The 18,290-nt window shown below is 39.5% G+C and overlaps 1 protein-coding gene across 1 annotated transcript; it reads right to left on the bottom strand.

The window, feature by feature from the left end:
* Positions 1–4,320: 4,320 nt before the first annotated feature.
* On the bottom strand, positions 4,321–17,993 carry Tmco5a (transmembrane and coiled-coil domains 5A). The gene is made up of 11 exons (XM_046460779.1): positions 17,959–17,993; positions 16,820–16,969; positions 16,298–16,421; positions 15,858–15,908; positions 15,054–15,125; positions 11,711–11,767; positions 11,243–11,302; positions 10,723–10,787; positions 9,701–9,758; positions 7,823–7,863; positions 4,321–4,519 (listed from the first exon to the last, which is right to left on the bottom strand). The coding sequence occupies exons 1-11, from the start codon at positions 17,991–17,993 to the stop codon at positions 4,321–4,323; spliced, it is 912 nt and encodes a 303-aa protein (XP_046316735.1).
* Positions 17,994–18,290: the final 297 nt, after the last annotated feature.

Genomic DNA, 18,290 nt, shown 5'->3' with positions numbered 1-18,290 from the left:
GAGAGGAATTCGGAAAACAAGCATGACCAAGGGAGAATTTGATGCAGTTGGGGCATGTGATGAGCAATCTGCATCTTTCTTGCTGCATTAATCTTACCATTTATCTGCCATAATAAATGTAGCATTGTTGGGGTGAGATCTATTTTTGGTATTTATCAGAGGGTGGAGTCATACTTCAAGGTGGGCACAGGTTTAAGAAAACAGATGGTATAAAGAAATCCTATTCAGGGCTGGGTTTGCAGCTCAGGGATAGAGTGCTTGCTTAGCATGTGTGAGGCACTGGGTTTGATGCTCGGCACCACATAAAAAATAAATAAATGAAGTTAAAAAAATCCTATTCAGAACACATATTCTGAGGATTTTAGGCAGATTATAATTGTAGGTAGTGACAAATCTTGGATACTTACTTTATTGTCTATACTCTTGATCTTCAAATCTTGTTCTAGCATACAAACTGGAAAAATGGGACCTGTTTGCTGGTCCACCTGGTCCTCATGTAGCAGTGATATAATTCCTAAATGTGAAGGCTTCTGAGATCACCCTGTGACACGGGACAGTGCCCTCTACTGCTCATCAGGGAAACATGCAGTCTAAGTCAAATCAAGGGAGCGCCTACCTCCAGGAGCCAAAGCAAGGTGTTCTATTGTATTGATGGAGACACTGATTGGAAAGCCATCTGCAGGCACCACAGCTACTCTCAGCTGTAGTGATTCTGCAGAAGCAGCCATCCATCCACCCAACAGCACTTTAACTCCCCTATGCTGTTTCTAGGCAGACTGACTCCATGCGACATCTGAATGTTTCCTTCCTAGTTTCCGCTGCAAACACGGTAGAACCTGGTGTTAGTTTACTAACACCAGAAAGAATTTTGAAACAGTAATTTTAACCATTACCTTACCTTTAAAACTTTACCTTTTAAAAAAACACTGTTTCTGAGTATATCTAATTGAAAATTTCAAGCCACTTTAAGGAAGTCCCACTATTAGCTATGATGAAATAAAGGCACATAAAATATTAGTCCATTGTCAAAAGTTTACACTGGCAAGGAATAAACCTACCATTATCTCTCTTTTTCTTTTCATAAACCATCAAAAACACCACAGAATCTCTTTCTATAGTAACAATATGGTGAAAATAATTTGCTGGCTTCTCTGACTTCTGAACAGACGTCTCTGCTTCTTATTCTCACCCTCAGCTACTGGATTCTGGATCTGACCCCAGAATGCCATCAGCATTTACCTTTACTGTAAATCACAGAAGGGGCAATTCTTTAGATTCAAATTGGCATCAGGTATTTGAATCCTTTACAACAAGTTCGGAATTGGTTTTTCAGCATCATTCCTCTTAGAGACAGCAGAAAAAATATAGTGATGATGAAATATTCATGAAAGGAAAAAAAATTTTTAGATGTTTTCTTAAAATAAATGATTCTAAAACTACAATGTGTGAAAGCGCTTTTTCTTTTATGATTCCAAGTTTTAAATCCATGAGTTTACAGGGTGTTGTTTTCTTGCTCTATCACATGGCGGGATGCTGGAAAGTGGGAGTTTGCCACGATTTTTTCCCTTCTGCCAAGAGTGAAGTTCACTTTAATGCAGCTTTGGCCACTCAGTGGGAAGAGTACCAGTTTTCATGGAGTCCTAGAATTCAGCTGCCACTCAGTGCAGGAAGACATAAGTGGTGTATAGAACACAAACCTTCATTGGAAACCCTCAAGTCCTTTACATGGAGTTGGATATTCCCACTGAGGGGATGGACAAGTAACTCAGAGTTATTATTAGTATTGTCAGCATAGGAGAGTTTGTGTATCACTGTAATTATTTCAGGACAAGAGTATTTGGTTTCCCCATAACCCTGGAGATCTAAAGAATTTGACAGTTCCACTCAGTATAACAGATAAAGTTGATCAATTTTTTTGATAACTTCTAGCTGGTTGCTTCCATTTTAAACATCAAAAATTGAAGGTGCTTTTGTTCTTCATTAAAGAATGGCTTTGTTGACACGTGGTCAGCTTATTGAGCACATGACCTGTCATTTCCCACTCAATCTAGGATAACCAATGAATATGATGTCCCCGCTTTTGGACATTATCACAGGGAATTACTCCCTCCTCCATTTTCCTATTATGGGACTCATCATGAATGCATGCGATATACCTATGTCTCCTTCTTATCTTCTCAAGGGCAGATAATAGGTCTTCCTGTCTTATTTCTCCAACATTACAAAGTAGTAAGGATTTAACAAAGGTTCTTTCCCTTCTCTCCTCCAATCATAGTCAACATCAACTCTTCATTCTGAGCAATAATTATTGTGAAATTTAGATGTAGAGATGTTGCCTACATAGGCCAGGTGATAACAGCTGAGGAGACCCACATTTGACCATAGAAATAAATGGCAGCTCTAAAGCTGCCTTTTACTACACTAAATTTCAGAAGAGTGGGAAATGCCTGGAAGAACTGTTGTGTACCCTGGAGCCTTCCATGGAGGGCTCATTAGCCCTTTGTTTTTTTGAAGGCTGTCTTTAGGAGAAAAGACTTCTGACCTCCAGGGTGGGGTTATCTCCAGAAGGCAGCCTGACTCCCACACTGAAAGTCTTCCTAGGGAGCGGCAAGCAGGAACTGGAATCCATCTCGATTCCAGAAACTTGCCCCTGGAGCTCAGGGCTGATTGTTTGCATGGAAGGGGAGATAAACCTGGAGCCTGGCAGTGGCTCCTGAGCATGGTACACCCTTGGCTGTGTTCAACACCACAGGGGGCCATGCACCTGCCCACCTAACTCTACAAGACACACAGGGTGAGCAGGATATAGGAATGCATATAAGTTTTTGTACAACAGTTCTGACTTCTTTTGTCCTGGTTTCTTTCTATTATCAAGTGTGTCTCTATTTGTATGATAAATTATTTGATTGCCTTGTATAGGTTCACTTTTCAACAGTGACACCGTGTGGCTTCAACAAGCAATAGCAGTACACGGAGGCATCTTAAGTTCCTTCAGGGCCTGTGTGGAAGCCAGGATGACCCCCCCCCCCCTCTTGCCTATGGATCTCCAAGCTGTCTTGACAATTTACAGGGGAGGGAGAACTTCAAGAGGAAGTTTGAATACGTCCTCTTAATAAGACATGGGTACTTCAGTGATTTTTATTGGAAAAATAGAAAGTATGGACAAATATGTTACCTTGAGTTTGTGAATCAGTTTGTATAGTCATATACTATTTATTTTTAGAATCCTTGTTTACTATAGCTCTAGAGACCTGATTAATTACATCATCATTATACTGAGCTCTTTGCAGTAGTTTTTCAGTAGCTTATTCTATGACCTTGAGAAGTTGTAACTTTTGCTGGTAGAAAGACATATAAAGAGAGCTACAGCTTTAAGAGTTCATTTAATCACTAGACTTTAATGACTTCAGCATTCCTTTCCCTTTCTCTGGGAACAGAGCCTCTTTCACTGTGGGAAACACATTTCATATAATTCAGGTGGGGCTGATCCTTATCTCTTTCCTCCCCCTTTGCCTCTCCCTTTCCCTTAACAAGGAGTTGGACACTGATTCATCCTTAATCAATCAGAACTCCCATCCTCTTGGCCACATTTATTGTGGAACAGGGATAGACAATTGACTCCAGATAGGTCAGTGTGTGTTCTTTCTGGACTTTACTGCTGGAGCTACTGGAAAAAGACTATTTTATTCTGCTAAGATTCTAATCAGGTAGTATGCAATTTAGGCTATTCTTGTCACTAAAAGGAGGCTTCCCATCCAGAGAGAACAAGATGAAGCCCTGATGACATTGTTTTGAGGCTTCTGTATCCAGCCTTGCTGGATAAATTTTTGTTTTTATTGTTTTATATATATATATATATATATATATATATATATATATATATGTGTGTGTGTGTGTGTGTGTGTGTGTGTGTAAACTGGCTTAAGCTAAAAATCCCTTATAACCTGAGAGTTCCAGTATAAGCAGTGAGCAATCTTCTGTGCTTCAGGGACTTAATCTCCAGATTTTTGAGATTTACTGGAATTAACTGATCAACTCTAACTTTGCTTTAGCATCTGCAGAATTCCAAAAGATGGCCAGGTTTGTTTACTATCAAGAACTATTCAGCTCATCCATATAGCCACAGAAATCTGTTCAGAGAGCATTTTACTGGGCAAGGTTAATCTTAGGAAAATGATACTGAGAGAGAAGGAAGTTGATTAGATAGGCAAACCTCAAAGGAAAAACCTAAGGAAAACTTCTTCCCTGCACACGTTCCGCCACCTCCCTTCTGTAGGCGCATTCCACTTGCCCTCCATTGTCCAAGCATGCCTCTTGGGATCAGTGAGGTAACATGTCCTCTGTCTCAAGCGTGAGAGATGGAAAGAGGAAACATCTCAACTTCCACAAGACACCCCTGTTCAGTAGTTTGGGCAGTAGGTTGACAAGGAGATCTGGATTTATAAAACTTAAATGAAAGAGCACGTATCCCAGCAGTCTGATGAAAAACAGGGTGGTAAAAAAGAGATAACGAAAAACCCTGAAAAGAGAAAGCCAAGGAACTGTTAACCAGGGGGCTAGAAGACTTGGAACAGATTAGAAGTCCTACCTGAGTGCTTGTCTGGCTGCTTCTTGATATCCCCATGTCTCTCATCAATTGTCAGCTTCTTTCCTGGCAACCCTGCCTAGACACCTGCCCACTGGTGGTGGTTGTTATTCACTGTGTTTTATTTTCTTGGTAGCATTTTATCACTATCTAAAATAATCTTGGTCCCTTATTTGTATTATTGTTTTTCTTGTTTTGGCAAATTGTTTTCCAAAATAGTTGCATCAAATTATGCTCCATCAGCAAGGTATGTATTTATGTATTTCTGGGAGCTGCATGCTCTTCAACACTTACTATTATCAGATTTTAAAAATTTTGCTCATCACATGGGTGTAAAGCAATATCTTATTTGGTCTCAGTTTGTATTTCCTTGATGATGAGCGATGATGCTGGACATCTCTTCATAGGTTTATAGATCTTGTGTGTTTCCTTAGCTCATTTATCTACTAGATAGTTGGGGCTTTTCTTATTGATTTGTAGGAGTTCTTTATATGTTCTCCATCAATCCATTTTCATTGTGTGTAATGCTTTATGTTACCCCAACTTTATAACTATAACTTGCTCCAAAGTATTAAAGAACCAAAGTTTTTCCTTTAATAGGGTTTGTCAATCTTTAACTAGAATCAATGCTTTCTCTGACCTGTTTACAAAATAATTTTCTACCCCAAGGCTGGAAAGATATTTACATTTTCTATTAAAAGTCTGGGTAGTTTAAAAAATATATATATTTTAAACTCTTTCTACACCTTCTTTATTGCCCTTCCCTTCAAGAGATACCTCTCCGTTAGAGTGTGGACAGGATTTAATGACCTAATTCTAAAAACAACAACAACAACAACAACAAAAAACAAACAAACAAACAAAAAAAACACCAGAATACAGAGAGAATGAGTGTGTGGCTTTCTGGCCTACACAGCACAGCTTCCTCCTTACTCTTCAGAGGAAGCCAGCTGTGAGGATCCTCAAGCAGCCCCCTGGAGAGGTCCATGTGGGGGAGGAAGAGAGGCCTCCTGCCAACTACTCTGAAAAACTCACCAAATATATGATTAAATTACCTTGGAGGTAGAACCTCCAGCCCCAGCCAAGCCTTCAAATGTCTGCAACTTTGATCAACATCTTAACTGTAACCTTATGGCATACCTGAGCTAGACCCACTTAGCTAAGCAGATCACAGATCCCTAGCCCACAGAAACCATGCAATAATAAATGTTTGTTATTTGAAACCACTAAGTTTTGGGGATAATTCATTGTACAGCAAGAGATACATAATAGAGTTCTAAAGATTTTTGTTTGTTTTGACATTTAAGTCTTAACACATCTGGACTTGCCTTTTGTATATGTTGTATATAGTGATCCATCTAGATTTTTCCTCACATGACACTTCCTCCCCCCTGCTGTTCTTACTGACATACTCATGGTCACATGACAAAGTGCTCTGTGTGCACTGTTTCTGAGACCTTATTCTATTCTACCGGTCAATTTTCCAATTCCTGTGCCAACATCACACTCTTGTAATTACTACAGTTTCGTAGTAAGTCCTAATAGGGAACGTTCTCCAGCCCATGGTCTTTAAAATTATCCAGGTTATTCTTGATCCTTTACTCTTCCATATATAGTATATTTGGGATCATTTTATTTAATTCTCTGAAAAACCTTTTGGGGAATTTGATTGGAATTGAATTGAATCTGTGAATCATTTGGAGACAATTGATGTTTTTATGATGTAAGGTTTTCTATCCATGATAATTCTTATTTCTTATTTCATTCAGTTTGTAATTAAAAATTCTTAATGAATTTTATAAATTAAATTTTATAAATAAAGTTTATAATTAAAATTTATTAATAAATTTCTATAAACTTCTGTATGGAGTCTTGATTTCCTTTTTAACTGATGAATTACTTAACCCTTGCAGTTTTAAAAAAAATTCACATGAGCAAATCTCTACCATTTCTTTTCCTATATTATCTTTACCCAGTTATGTTAAGCTGCCTTCTACCCCAGACAAATTTACTACCCACCTCCACTCACCTGTCAAAACAACCTCTTCCCACCAACTTTCTGTCTTTTTGTGGTTGATCTTGGTGATGGGCCCAAATTCATACTAATACAGCATTTTGTTCAGAATTAAAATCAGAAGTCCAAACCATGCTTGCTGAAACTGAATTCAATGCCTAGGAGGAGGTTCTGGGATTACATTCTCAGGGAAAGTCCTAGGAATAACCTAGCTTCGTCTCTTGAGTTACTACACAATATATAAATTCCCTACAAGATGTAGGGGCAGAACAAAAGAAGAGATGTTTGTAGTTTGATGTGATGAATTACACTTCCGGGATATCTTTGGTTGGGTTCCCTTTAGGACGCCAACTCTCTTAAAGGCAGACAAGCCTTATCCTAGGAGATTCCATGCTGGGCTCTGGTGTTACAGTATAAATATGAGGACATATAGGAGTTCTGGGAGGGGGAGTGTGCAGAAACCTGCTGGCTGTTTCAAAATGTTGTATGTAGGCATATTGGAATATGTAGTATTTTACTTATCTGATATGAAGGGGTATCTGCCTTAAGCAAATTTCCAGACAATTGGAGCTGACCTTTAAGCACCAATAATTTTATGTTAACCATTTTGATGGAACTCTAAATCATATTTCATACCTCTTTGAATATGTTTCTGTATGTCTTCTTTATAGCAAATATTGAACACGATTTAACCTTTTCTCAAAAATGTAGGGGCTTCTTGAATACCAATTTTACTTTGCTATTATAGTGATTCCCTCAGGACCGATATCCACTCAGGTGTTTTAATCTTGTTCTTATTCTGTTTAACAAGTATTTTTTGAGCGATGATTATGTGCTGGGTACTATTCGGTGCTCTTTTCACAGTTATTTTCTCTCCCCATTTCTAATCTACTGATGCCACTGGGAAACCACATGCCTCAAGCTAACTCAAATTGTTGGAGGGAGTAAATCTGAGATTGGCTGTCTCTCCTTCAGGGGAACAGGTTCTTGTTCCTCGTTACTAGTAGGCTGTTGGTTTCTAATTTGGGAAGTTGAGATTGTTCATTGCTTTTGGATAAGGGACTCAATATTAGAACTGAGAAATGTAGGCAATGATTCTGATTTGCTAACTTGACTCTCTCTGTTTACAAGGGTCTCCTTGTCCAGGTTTGCTCTCTGCCAGGGTGGCTACTGGAGCTCCTAGTTTTCCAGGAAAATCTCTTACTTGAAGATATTTTGCTTACCTTTTACTGAACAAAGCTGCTCTTTTTCGGATAGAATTGTACTGGAAAAAAAGAAGAAAGGACATTGATAACTAAGCAAATTTTGGAAGTTATCACTTTCAAATGAAATTCAGTGAGCCATCAATTAAAACTTAATTTAGAAAACATTTTATAAATTCTTGTCATATGTATAAGGACATGTAATCTTCAAAGATGAAAAGTCTTTTATGTATTATTATTTTCATTATCATTTTAGATACTGCCATAAATAAATGGAGGCACACAAAGGTAAAGTACAAGATCATATAATTAGCAAGTAGCTGGGCCAGGTCTGGAAACTGGGCCATTGGACTCCGCCTTGTTGGTTCTCAAAACTCTACAAGTCTACTTTCTACTTAGCCTGTGGTCCTAGAGAGGATTATAGGCCATAACAAGCAAACAAGCATATTCTAAGATATGTTTTAAAAGCTATAAAATCTAAAAATGAGGATATATTCTGGATATCTGTGGCATCTCTCATCCAAGGTATTTTCTCAGTTATTTCATTGTCCTTTTAATTAACTTGTGAGATCAAAAAGAAGAGAAATTGGGCTGGGGATGTGGCTCAAGCGGTAGCACGCTTGCCTGGCATGCGTGCGGCCCGGGTTCCATCCTCAGCACCACATACAAACAAAGATGTTGTGTCCTCCGAGAACTAAGAAATAAATATTAAAAAAATTCTCTCTCTCTCTCTCTTTAAAAAAAAAAAGAGAAATTATGATAACATTTTAGGGCTGTGGAAATGAAGCTCCCAGAATTGGAATTAGAAATAAACTTTCTGAACTACAAGTAGAGACCTAGAGCTTGATAAGACTATGAGGTATTTGGTAGTTGCTCAGATAGCCAGCCCCTCTATCAAGTTGCTCTAATGTCTCTAGTTACTGAACCATCGTGTGGCTCTGATACGCCTGGTGAAGACAGCTCTACTTTTCTCGATAGCTAGTTAGAAGGAATACTTTGATGAGACATGGGTATATATGGTGGAGCATGCTAAGCTTGGTTCTAGGAAGTTGGGTTCAGTTAATTTCAAGAGTCTCATTTGCTGAGTGGAATGTTCAAGCTTGGGGACCAGAATAGGGGGGACTATGGTCATCATGGAGATGGTCTAACATTTTCCGAGCATCTGGAGGGTTTCAGAACAATGGCCAATGGTTGATATTTTCTTTTAAGTTAGAGATGAGTGATTTTTTCTGAAATTACCATTTATCTTGACTACACAAAAATATTGGCAATTGCCAACTTTGGCTTTGAAGTCAATAAATTATAAAATAAGAGTCCAATGAAAGTTTATCTTTTAACCCTGTGTGCTTGCTGCTATGAGACATCAAACAGTCCATAAGGACTGGTGTTCTACATCTGGGAATATTACCTCCTTCAGGCCTTTCCACGTGAGCTGGTGACTTCATGATGTTAAACATGATGTTAAACATGGCACACTCAAGTGGTACCATAAAGAAGCAATAACTTTATGTGTTTTAATAGACAGGCAAATTTTTGGTTAGATGATGATGAATGCCTAGTACTCTGTGCTATAAAAGACTTGGGACCCTGTTAGGATCAAAGGATAAGAGCTCTATCATTATATGTAGCATTTATTGGCCTCCTTTCTATTAATGTTCCTTTTGGCTTCCATTCTCTTAAGTTTTGTCTAGTTTTTGGAGACTCTATCATTTGCATGACTGTAAGAGAGAACAGCATAGTTTTTTTTTTTTAGCATATTGTTCGTGTATTTAGCATTGGGATGCTTTAGAATTATGGTTGGTTATTCTCAGAAAATGTACGTGTTTGGTGGCTTACTTTTGGAAACCCCTTTAAAAGGCAATGATACCAAGAGGAGCTGAAGAGGGAATGGGTGCTTACCTCATTGTTTTGACTGTTACAATCTTTTCTCACAGAGTCCATGCTTAAGACTTTTGATCTAGAGGGAAAAGAACCAAGAAAGGGATTGAATAAGGTATTCAAATATCCATACTATAGAGTGAGTATTGAAAAACAGCTTTATATTCCAAATCTGCTCTGCCAATATTGTAGCCACTGGCTACTTTTGACTGTGTACCTTAATTAAATAAAAATTCAGACTCAGTCACACTAGACATCTCTCAGGTACTTAGCAGTCACATGTTGTTAGTGGCCCCTTAATCAACAAGGATCTAGAGAGATTTGAAGGTGTCTTTAGTAGGGAAGAACTCCAAGTCCTAGGACCTGGCTTCCAGGTCCCAGTTTGTACTTGTCCTATTAAGAGGGTTTAGGTAGTTTTGGTCTCCTGCTCTTGATTGAAAGATCCCCAAATATTTGATAAATAGAAATAATTTATGACTGAGTTAAGATTTAACTTCCAAAAAAAGGTCAAGAAATAGAGGTGAGATTTTTGGTTTTGGTTTCATGCCATTTGTTACTCTTGAAAACTTAGGAAATATTTTTTTGGGGGGAGACTTTTCTTAATCATTTTTGACTTGTAATGATCAATACAGTGTACAGTTCTGAGTTTCATAATTTGGTAACTGTAGTTTGTCTAGAGATGAGTTTCACACCTATCCCATGTAGTTGGGTTTGGTATATTTGAGGGAATATCCTACTTGTCAAGGTTCCAGGCCACTAACACTTTTTAAAATGCATATTTATGCTCATAACATAAGCCCAAATAATAATGTGATAATGCAATAAAAGCATGGTGGGAGATGTGTTTCTGCAGTCTTTCAAGACTGGAATTTTAAAGCTGCTGTGGTCTAGCAGAGCTCTACCAGATCACTAACAGAGGGGAAAGAAGTGGCATCAGGCTCATTCAATTCCAGATGGGAACTGGGCTGAGGGTGTTTGCTCTGACTCAGGCTGAGATGGAGTTACCACTAAACCAGGATGTTCCTTTGTTTGCCAAAGCTCACACTTCTCTCTCAAGGAATCGAGTCTCTAGTTCTTCTTCTATTTTCCTCAAAGTTTCTTGGTATTTCTTCAAAGAGAAATAAAGGATACCACAGTTACTACACTTAAGATGCTTTGTGTCTTTTCAAAGCATACAGCACTTATATTTTTAAGTCATAGCATGGATGGTAGGTATTCCTGTGCTACTTGCTCTGCCTTCAGAGGCCCCAACCACCTCTCCTCCTGCTCCCTTGTTAGTCTCTGTCCACTGGGTAGGTTCTCAGGGGTGACTGGGATCAGAAATAGCAGAAGTGTTCCTTGTTACTCTAACAACACAGACATGGGGAGAGCAGGATGGTGATTACCAGGAGTTGGGGGACAATAGAGTGACATTAGTAGTAGGGTGTTGATGACCTCAAAGTCCCTTTCAGTACTGTCTTGAAGAGTTAAAATTCTTCTAAATAGCATTCTTAGGGCAGCCTGGTTCCATTCCATTTTGTGCCTAAACAAACCCTCTGCTTTCCCTTTCTCAAGAAGCTGTACCTTTATGCAGAGGGCTTGATCTTCACAGAGCCGGGCCACAAATGCATAATCTTCCATTACCTGGGAAACCAGAATTTGGTCTGAGATTTCACTCAATATATTGTTGTAGGAACAGGAGTATGGACCAAAATGTTCTAGATGTCTTTTTTCCTGTAATATGAATTAATTTCACTTTTTTGAGGATAAATAAACCATAACTTACTGTCCAAATAGGAGTTATCTTGGAGAAGTTAGAGATACTAATTTGTAGAAGATGCAGATGATAGACTGTATCTTGCAAAACATGTTAAAGTGAAGGTAACCTAGAGGATTGTAGCCATCTTCCTTCTCTTACTACCTTCTAGCCCCATGATGGTCCTAAGTCTAGAACCTGATTATGTCAATCATTTGAGGAATGCATTAGATTATCTGACTGAGGATCAAGCTTCCCTTCTTGGGGAGAAGGAACACTGAAGTCCCTAAGGTTACCTTGACCAGCTCCTTTTCTTGGTCTGCACAGGAAGCTTCCAGCTGTTGTAATGTAACCTGTAGAAAGGAAAGAAGATGGCTAACTTAGCAAGGTGAAAACTGTATAGGAATAGCATGTTATCTTATAGCTGCACTCACAGGCTGCTGAAGAGCATAAGACCATAATTTCAGATGTCTGTTTGATAGAGGAGTTAAACATCCAATGCTCTTTGCGGCTGCTTGGTGAACATACTCTTCTACATCTAGTATTTATCTGGTGCTATCTTCATTCTTGAACTTCAATTCTTAGCTTCTTTCTCTTACTTAGCTATTTCTCTTGGAGATAATATTAGTCTTGAAAACTTTGCTCATTCTTTCACCTTTATATAGCTAGTCAGAATCCAAGGCTTTTACTTACTCCTTTCTCTCTCTCTTTCTTCTTCCTTCTTATACTTTCTTACATATTCAGTTAAAGACTATTTTGTATCAAACACTAATCAAGCTAATGTGAAGTGGGCAGGGGAGGGTAGTGCTGAGGTTCTGGTGGGGAGCAGGGAAGATGGCTCTCCTCCCTCACAGAACTGACTTTCTAGCTGGGAGGCAGAACAGAGAGGTTAATCAGGCAATGGCCTTTGCCATGAAGGAAATAAAACCAGATCAATGTGACAAGAGGAAGTGATGGTGTGAGAGGATGATGTGAGAAGGGCATGGGAAAACCTTCTCTTGAGTTGAAATCTAAATAGTAAATATCAGCCAAATGGAGATTTGGAAGAAATATGTTACACGGGGAGGTCATTGTAAAAGCCAAGAGCAGGAAGTAACGTAAATTTGGTATCTATGAAGTCGAGGGGTGTGGTATGTAGGTGAAGGGATGGGTTGTATAGGACCATGTAGCTTCTAGAAAGTTTGGTGCTTTATTCCAATTGCAGTGGGAAACTAGGAGAGGGCTTGAAATGTAAGGATGCAATCTAATTTGTGATTTTTTAAAAAATAGTTTTTTTTTTTCTGTTCATGGAAAATGGATTTTGTAGGTAGGGGTAAGTATAGAAGCTGGGGGATGAGTTATGAGGTGACCTCAGTCATCCAGGTTATGGTAGCTTGTAACAGAAGGGTAGTAGTAACAGTAACCGAGAGGATGTGTGCATTGAGGATATGTATTGGAGGTTGAGCAGATGTACCATCCCTCCTTCTCTTTTCAGCTCTACTTTCACCTGGATGCCATTATTTGACATCCATCCCCATCTCCCATTCCAACAATTATGTCTGGGGTCCATCAGCCAGATTTTCATAAACTATAGTTTCAAGCCAGTGATGTGAATTACAGGGGTTGAAGCAGGATCCCAGGAAGCTGCTGAACTGATCAACAGCAGAGGAACAGAAGCAAAAGAGTTGCTGCTATATATTTCATGCATTTAGAGATTTCATGCATTTACCACCTGGGAATTTACAGAATAGATGCTTCAAAGGGCTAATAAAACACTAGAACTCCTTAGGACTGGGCTGAGTGCTGCTAGCAAAATAGTGAGGGTGGCTGTGACAAAGGCTGAGGACTTTATCATTTGTCAGCTAAGCTTGGCTGACATAGTCAGTACAGGAAGACCTAACATGACATGGCTGGGTTCTGGCTGGGGATTACCTCCAGAAAAAACCTGTTCTGAGCAAAATCAAGGACCTTGGAAGAAAATTTGTCTCCTGACAGTGGCGGTCATATAGCAAACACAATCAGCCAGGGGTTGGATCTCCTTTCAACAAGGATCCAAGCCTTTAGAGGAGGTCCTAGAAAGCACACAATCCTATTTGAGGTTCCCTCCAGGGACATGTAGTCCATCCCATTATTCCCGATGATTCTGGGGCTATAGTGGGAATAGAGCCTGGGGGTCGGGGGACTCCCTGAGGACACACGTTTGCAGATGGAGGGGTAACAGGGTGTAATCAGGGAGAGAGCACAGCAGTGTGCAAAGGTCGTGAGATGGGAAAGAGCTGGGCCCTGCAACTGGGAGTCCAAGGCTTAGAGAAACTGAGAGAGGTCAGAGAGGGGTCAAGGGGCTGAAAGTAGCTCTATCCTTAGGGTGGTGGAAAGCCTGAGAGGTTGTGTGGAGGGGCTGTTTGTCAGATCCAGATGATTCTGGGATATCTGGAGTGCTGGTGGGGCTGTCATTCCCATCTCCCTTATAGCCTCTTTCTAGTGAGCCTTAATGGTGGCCCATTAAGCCCTAAAAGTGTTCCCAACCCTTTCTAGTCCAAACGCCAATTTCTTCCTGATGCATTCTCAGACTCTGATTTCTTTCTTCCCAGATATGTTTCCTGGATGAACACAGCCCAGCAAACCTACTTGGTGACTTCAGACTTGTTGCTTTTGTGACCACCAATACTAAATTGGCCAGAAAGAGGTAGGGGAATAATACTATATACTCGCATTTTCTGCTTCTATTTTCAGTGTATACATTTCTTCAGAGGCTTCGTACACACTCTGAATTGTGGGCTTTAGAAGGTAAAGAGAAATCAGATAAGGACAGAGATGTAATTCTGGAGAAAGGGTCAAGAAATAATTTTATCTGCTTGCTTAATTTTATTTGCTTTCTGAATTAAAAACAGTCTTTAATTCTTGTTTTTTGATCAGATGGGTTGTGGTTGGTCCCAGGCTCTTAGCTCTGGAACACAATTAGAGAAATATTAAGCATTGTCTGTTGTATGATTAGGAAGTAGAGGTTATTAAATACTTGAGTGACTAATTGAATAAATCCTTTTTTGGGCTGGAAACAATAACAGCACTCAGTCGATTTACAAATCCTAGTTTTGCCCCTATGAATTCATATACACACCTCAGCCTTGTTTTTAAACAGCTTTAAAATTGTGTGACTTGTAAGAGTTCGGTTATCCAAAAAGGAAAGAATATATTATATACACAATCTCATGTAATTCTCAAATTGAGATTGGGAGGAAGTGATTAAATTGCCCAACTTCATACACCAAATTAAATGCTGGAGCTAGGATTTAAATGAGGGACTACAGCTGCCTCAAGTGTAATGTGTGTGTGTGTGTGTGAGAGAGAGAGAGAGAGAGAGAGAGAGAGAGAGAGAGAGAGTGAGTGTGGTGTGTACGAGTGTGTGTCTATGTATAGACACATATATATGTATATAAGGAGGGGTGCTCTCTTCTTCCTAATAGAAGAAAGAACAAAAATTCTGGCTTCAGAGATTCTTTACTAAGGCAAAGGAGGAGAAATTGGCACTCAGTGGCTCATGCTTAAGCTGTATATGAACAAAAAATACAAAGAATTTATCAAAATTTTGACAACTGTTTCCAACTTGTCAGCATATTTTCTGGTCAGCCCAAACCCATTCAGCATTTCTTTTTCATTTACCTTTGAGTCTTCTGGAGTTTCATCCTGGTCACCTTCTTCATGCTTGTTTTTCTTTCGTGATTTCCTGGTAAGCTATAGTTTTGAATGAGAAATATATCTCAAATAAAAGCATACGTTCGATAAAAGAAAACAAATACACCCTTTGGTGGGTGTAGATCAGTCACTTTGGTTTGATGAAAGCCACCAGGAGATGGTCCCTTGTGAAATACCTGGTGACCTGTGGACACACCTTTACTCTACCTCTATCTACTTCCCGCATTATGTTGTTCACCAGAGCTAGTGACCACTCAAAGCAAGAGGACTTCCTGGAGCCCCTGATTCATGTTGGGCTGCTCAGGGCTGCAGACCTGAGTTAGAGAGCAGGGTAAGTCTAGGAAGCCCCTTGCAATCTGAAGAAGGGTTGAGGTGGAGGAAATAGGTGGAGAAATAAGAGCACCTCTTTGGGGATTAAGTTAGTTGTATGTGTTTTAAACTCTCTATTGGAAGTAAAATTAACCTCTAACCATAAAGGTCCCAGTTAGTCACATGGGCAAGATGTCTGCTGGAATTCATTTTCTTGTGATAAAATGAAGAACCCATGGGATTACTAAATACCTCGTTCACTCCTTTCCCCTCATGCTTGCGGAGAACATCTATGGCATTTAGGTCATGAGCTTTGGTCTTGGGAAGTGGGTCAGAGGTGGTTTCTACTCCAAGCTTAGGCCTCTTTGACACATGGGTTCCTTCATGATCACTTTCCCTCCCTTGCCTTCTTGGTGAATGGGGATGCTGTGGGGATACTGGGAGCACAGAGATCCACCCTACCTTTCTTTGAAGTTCCGTTATACTGTGGACCAGAGTCTCATTCTTTCTTTCCTGGGGTGAGAAAACAGAGGCATAAGTCTGCATCAGTACATCTCTGTCTATTATTATTTAGCTGACTATTGTTCATTTCACCCCAGTAATGTTTTCCTGCAGTAACTCCATCTTACTTGCATACTGTAAGTAGATCCTGAGATCAAACAAAGGTGAAGTATGCACCAGCTCACCAGGGATATAGATATGTGGGGCTTCCCAATATTCACCATTACCAAAGAAACCCTGCCTCCCACACATTCCCTTCCATGCATGAATATATTCTGTCATGCTTTTTGAGTTGATAATTCATCATATGTAAAAAGGGGAAACCAGCTCAGCTGACAGTCGATGAAGGACAGGCTGAAGAATAAAATCTATTGAATGGTGTTTCCTAGCTTCCCACTTACAAGTCTGGCTGTTTCTTCCTCCACCTCCTGCAAGGCTTTTTCCCTTTCCATGGTAGCACAGTTTTCTTTCTCCCATTCCTCATCTTCTACAGCATCTCTTATTTGGGTGACCTCATTTTCCAGCCTGGATGACACAAGCACGCTCTGTCAGGACCCATGATTGGCAGTTTCAGAACTGATAAAACACAGACACCGGTTGTAAGGGAACTTCAATGATGATATATAAGTTGGAAACCCTTTTTTACTGGATTCATAGAATTGGAATGAATTCCAAAGACTAAAGAGTAAGATCTGACTGATTCCCAGGCCAAACACCCCAATGTTCTCTCAACTTTGGTAAATATTATCCAACTCTGGAGTAATCCATTGACGCTTGCTATGTTTCAGTGTTCCAGCCACAGAGAAATGCTTGTTTCACAAGATACATGTCCCTGGAGCAAGCAGGAAAGTTTATTTTTATCTCTTCTTCTCCACTTGCTTTTTTTGGAGGGAAAACTTCCTGCATGAAACTCTAATACTCACCTTTGAATCTCACTTTCTTTCTCTTGGATTTGGAGAAGAAGTTCTTGATTTGCTTCATCTATTCTCTGCATATCCTTTTCAAGGTCCATGTTCAAACTGATAATATTCCTCTTTGACTGGGCCAATCTTAAGATTTCCATTTTCTCTGACCTATAGACTCAGCCCCCAAATGAGCAAGGGCCCGTTATTTTTAAGATCAATAATCATTGGACCAAAGGGAATATATAGAAGATATGTAGTTCATCAATTTCGCTTTTTCTGGGAGCATATTTTTCACTCTTGAGAAATTATATTTCTTAAATCATGCTTTACAATTTGTTTCAATAATTCTCAAGGGACAGCTTTTCTAGGCTTTCCACCCCTAAATGCTCAAGATAATAGTGCACCTCCACTCTGGTTTAATGAGAAGCTTTGCTTCCGTAAATAGGCTGTTATACTGGAGAGAATTGTTTCCCTTGGCAACCTTTTCTTAAATTGTTCACAAAGCCTGCTCGTGCAATATACTTTTATTAAGTATTTTTATCTAGGCACCTGGTTCATCACTTAAGTTTGGGCCTGGATTTATGCAGAGACAAATGAGATTTCCACCAGCATGCTAGGGCTCAGTCTTTCCCCCTTCTCCTACCTCCACTTCTCTTCCACTTGTCTACCAGAATGTGTGAGATTCTACCACGAGAACCATTCCATTGAGCAAATGCAGATTTGCTCCAAGTACAGAATAATAAACATCTTTTTAAAAATAAATTTGAATGAGATAATGGTAACTTTGGAATAGTCTAGAAAGTGTCCCTGGCACATGGGAGGCTTTCAATAAACTTTTCTTTTATGTAAATTGATTTGTTGTTTGTTTTTGAATTATTTAAGTGGGAATAGAGTAGGAAGGCTCAGGGACTTCTGTTTTGAGTAGGAATGAAGCATGATCTTGGAAAACAAAGTCCTATCTTGGGAGAACTGGTTTGGATGGGAAAGTTATAATAGTTCTCTAAATTAAGGAATGAAGTGCTTGGGAAGGGTGTAGTGAAGATGGATGGATGGAACAAGGATGGAAAGGGAGAGTAAAGGACAAATGAAGGTATCAGTATCAGAACTGATTCATGTCTTGATCCCCGGATGGAGCCCTCATATTCATGATTACTTACTCATAATCTAGCTGTTCTTCCTTGCATTCTTCCATTGTAGATAACCTAAAGTTTCAGTAGAGATATTTCTAATGAATTGGGGAAACAGATCCATTCATAGAACACAGTGAAATGGGGGTTCCCCCAAGTAAGAAAACTAAAATTAACTTTTTCTCCCTTCAATACCCCTAATCTGGCCACAATAAAGCCCTGTTTCTTCTGCCAGAGTAAGGAAACCATATGGATACAGGCTCAATGCTGGAAAAGCCAATATACATCCTGTCAGCAGATACATTCACCGATGGCTTAGCATACACATCCATTTTGAAACTTATACAAGATTTAGGAAGAAA

The sequence above is a fragment of the Marmota monax genome, unplaced genomic scaffold (assembly GCF_021218885.2).
Source record: "Marmota monax isolate L192 unplaced genomic scaffold, Marmota_monax_Labrador192_F-V1.1 WCK01_AAM20220418_F8-fsc00001, whole genome shotgun sequence".
Lineage (NCBI taxonomy): Eukaryota > Metazoa > Chordata > Mammalia > Rodentia > Sciuridae > Marmota > Marmota monax.
Note: the sequence above shows the minus strand (reverse complement) of the source record. Positions and strands in the feature narration are given on the sequence as shown.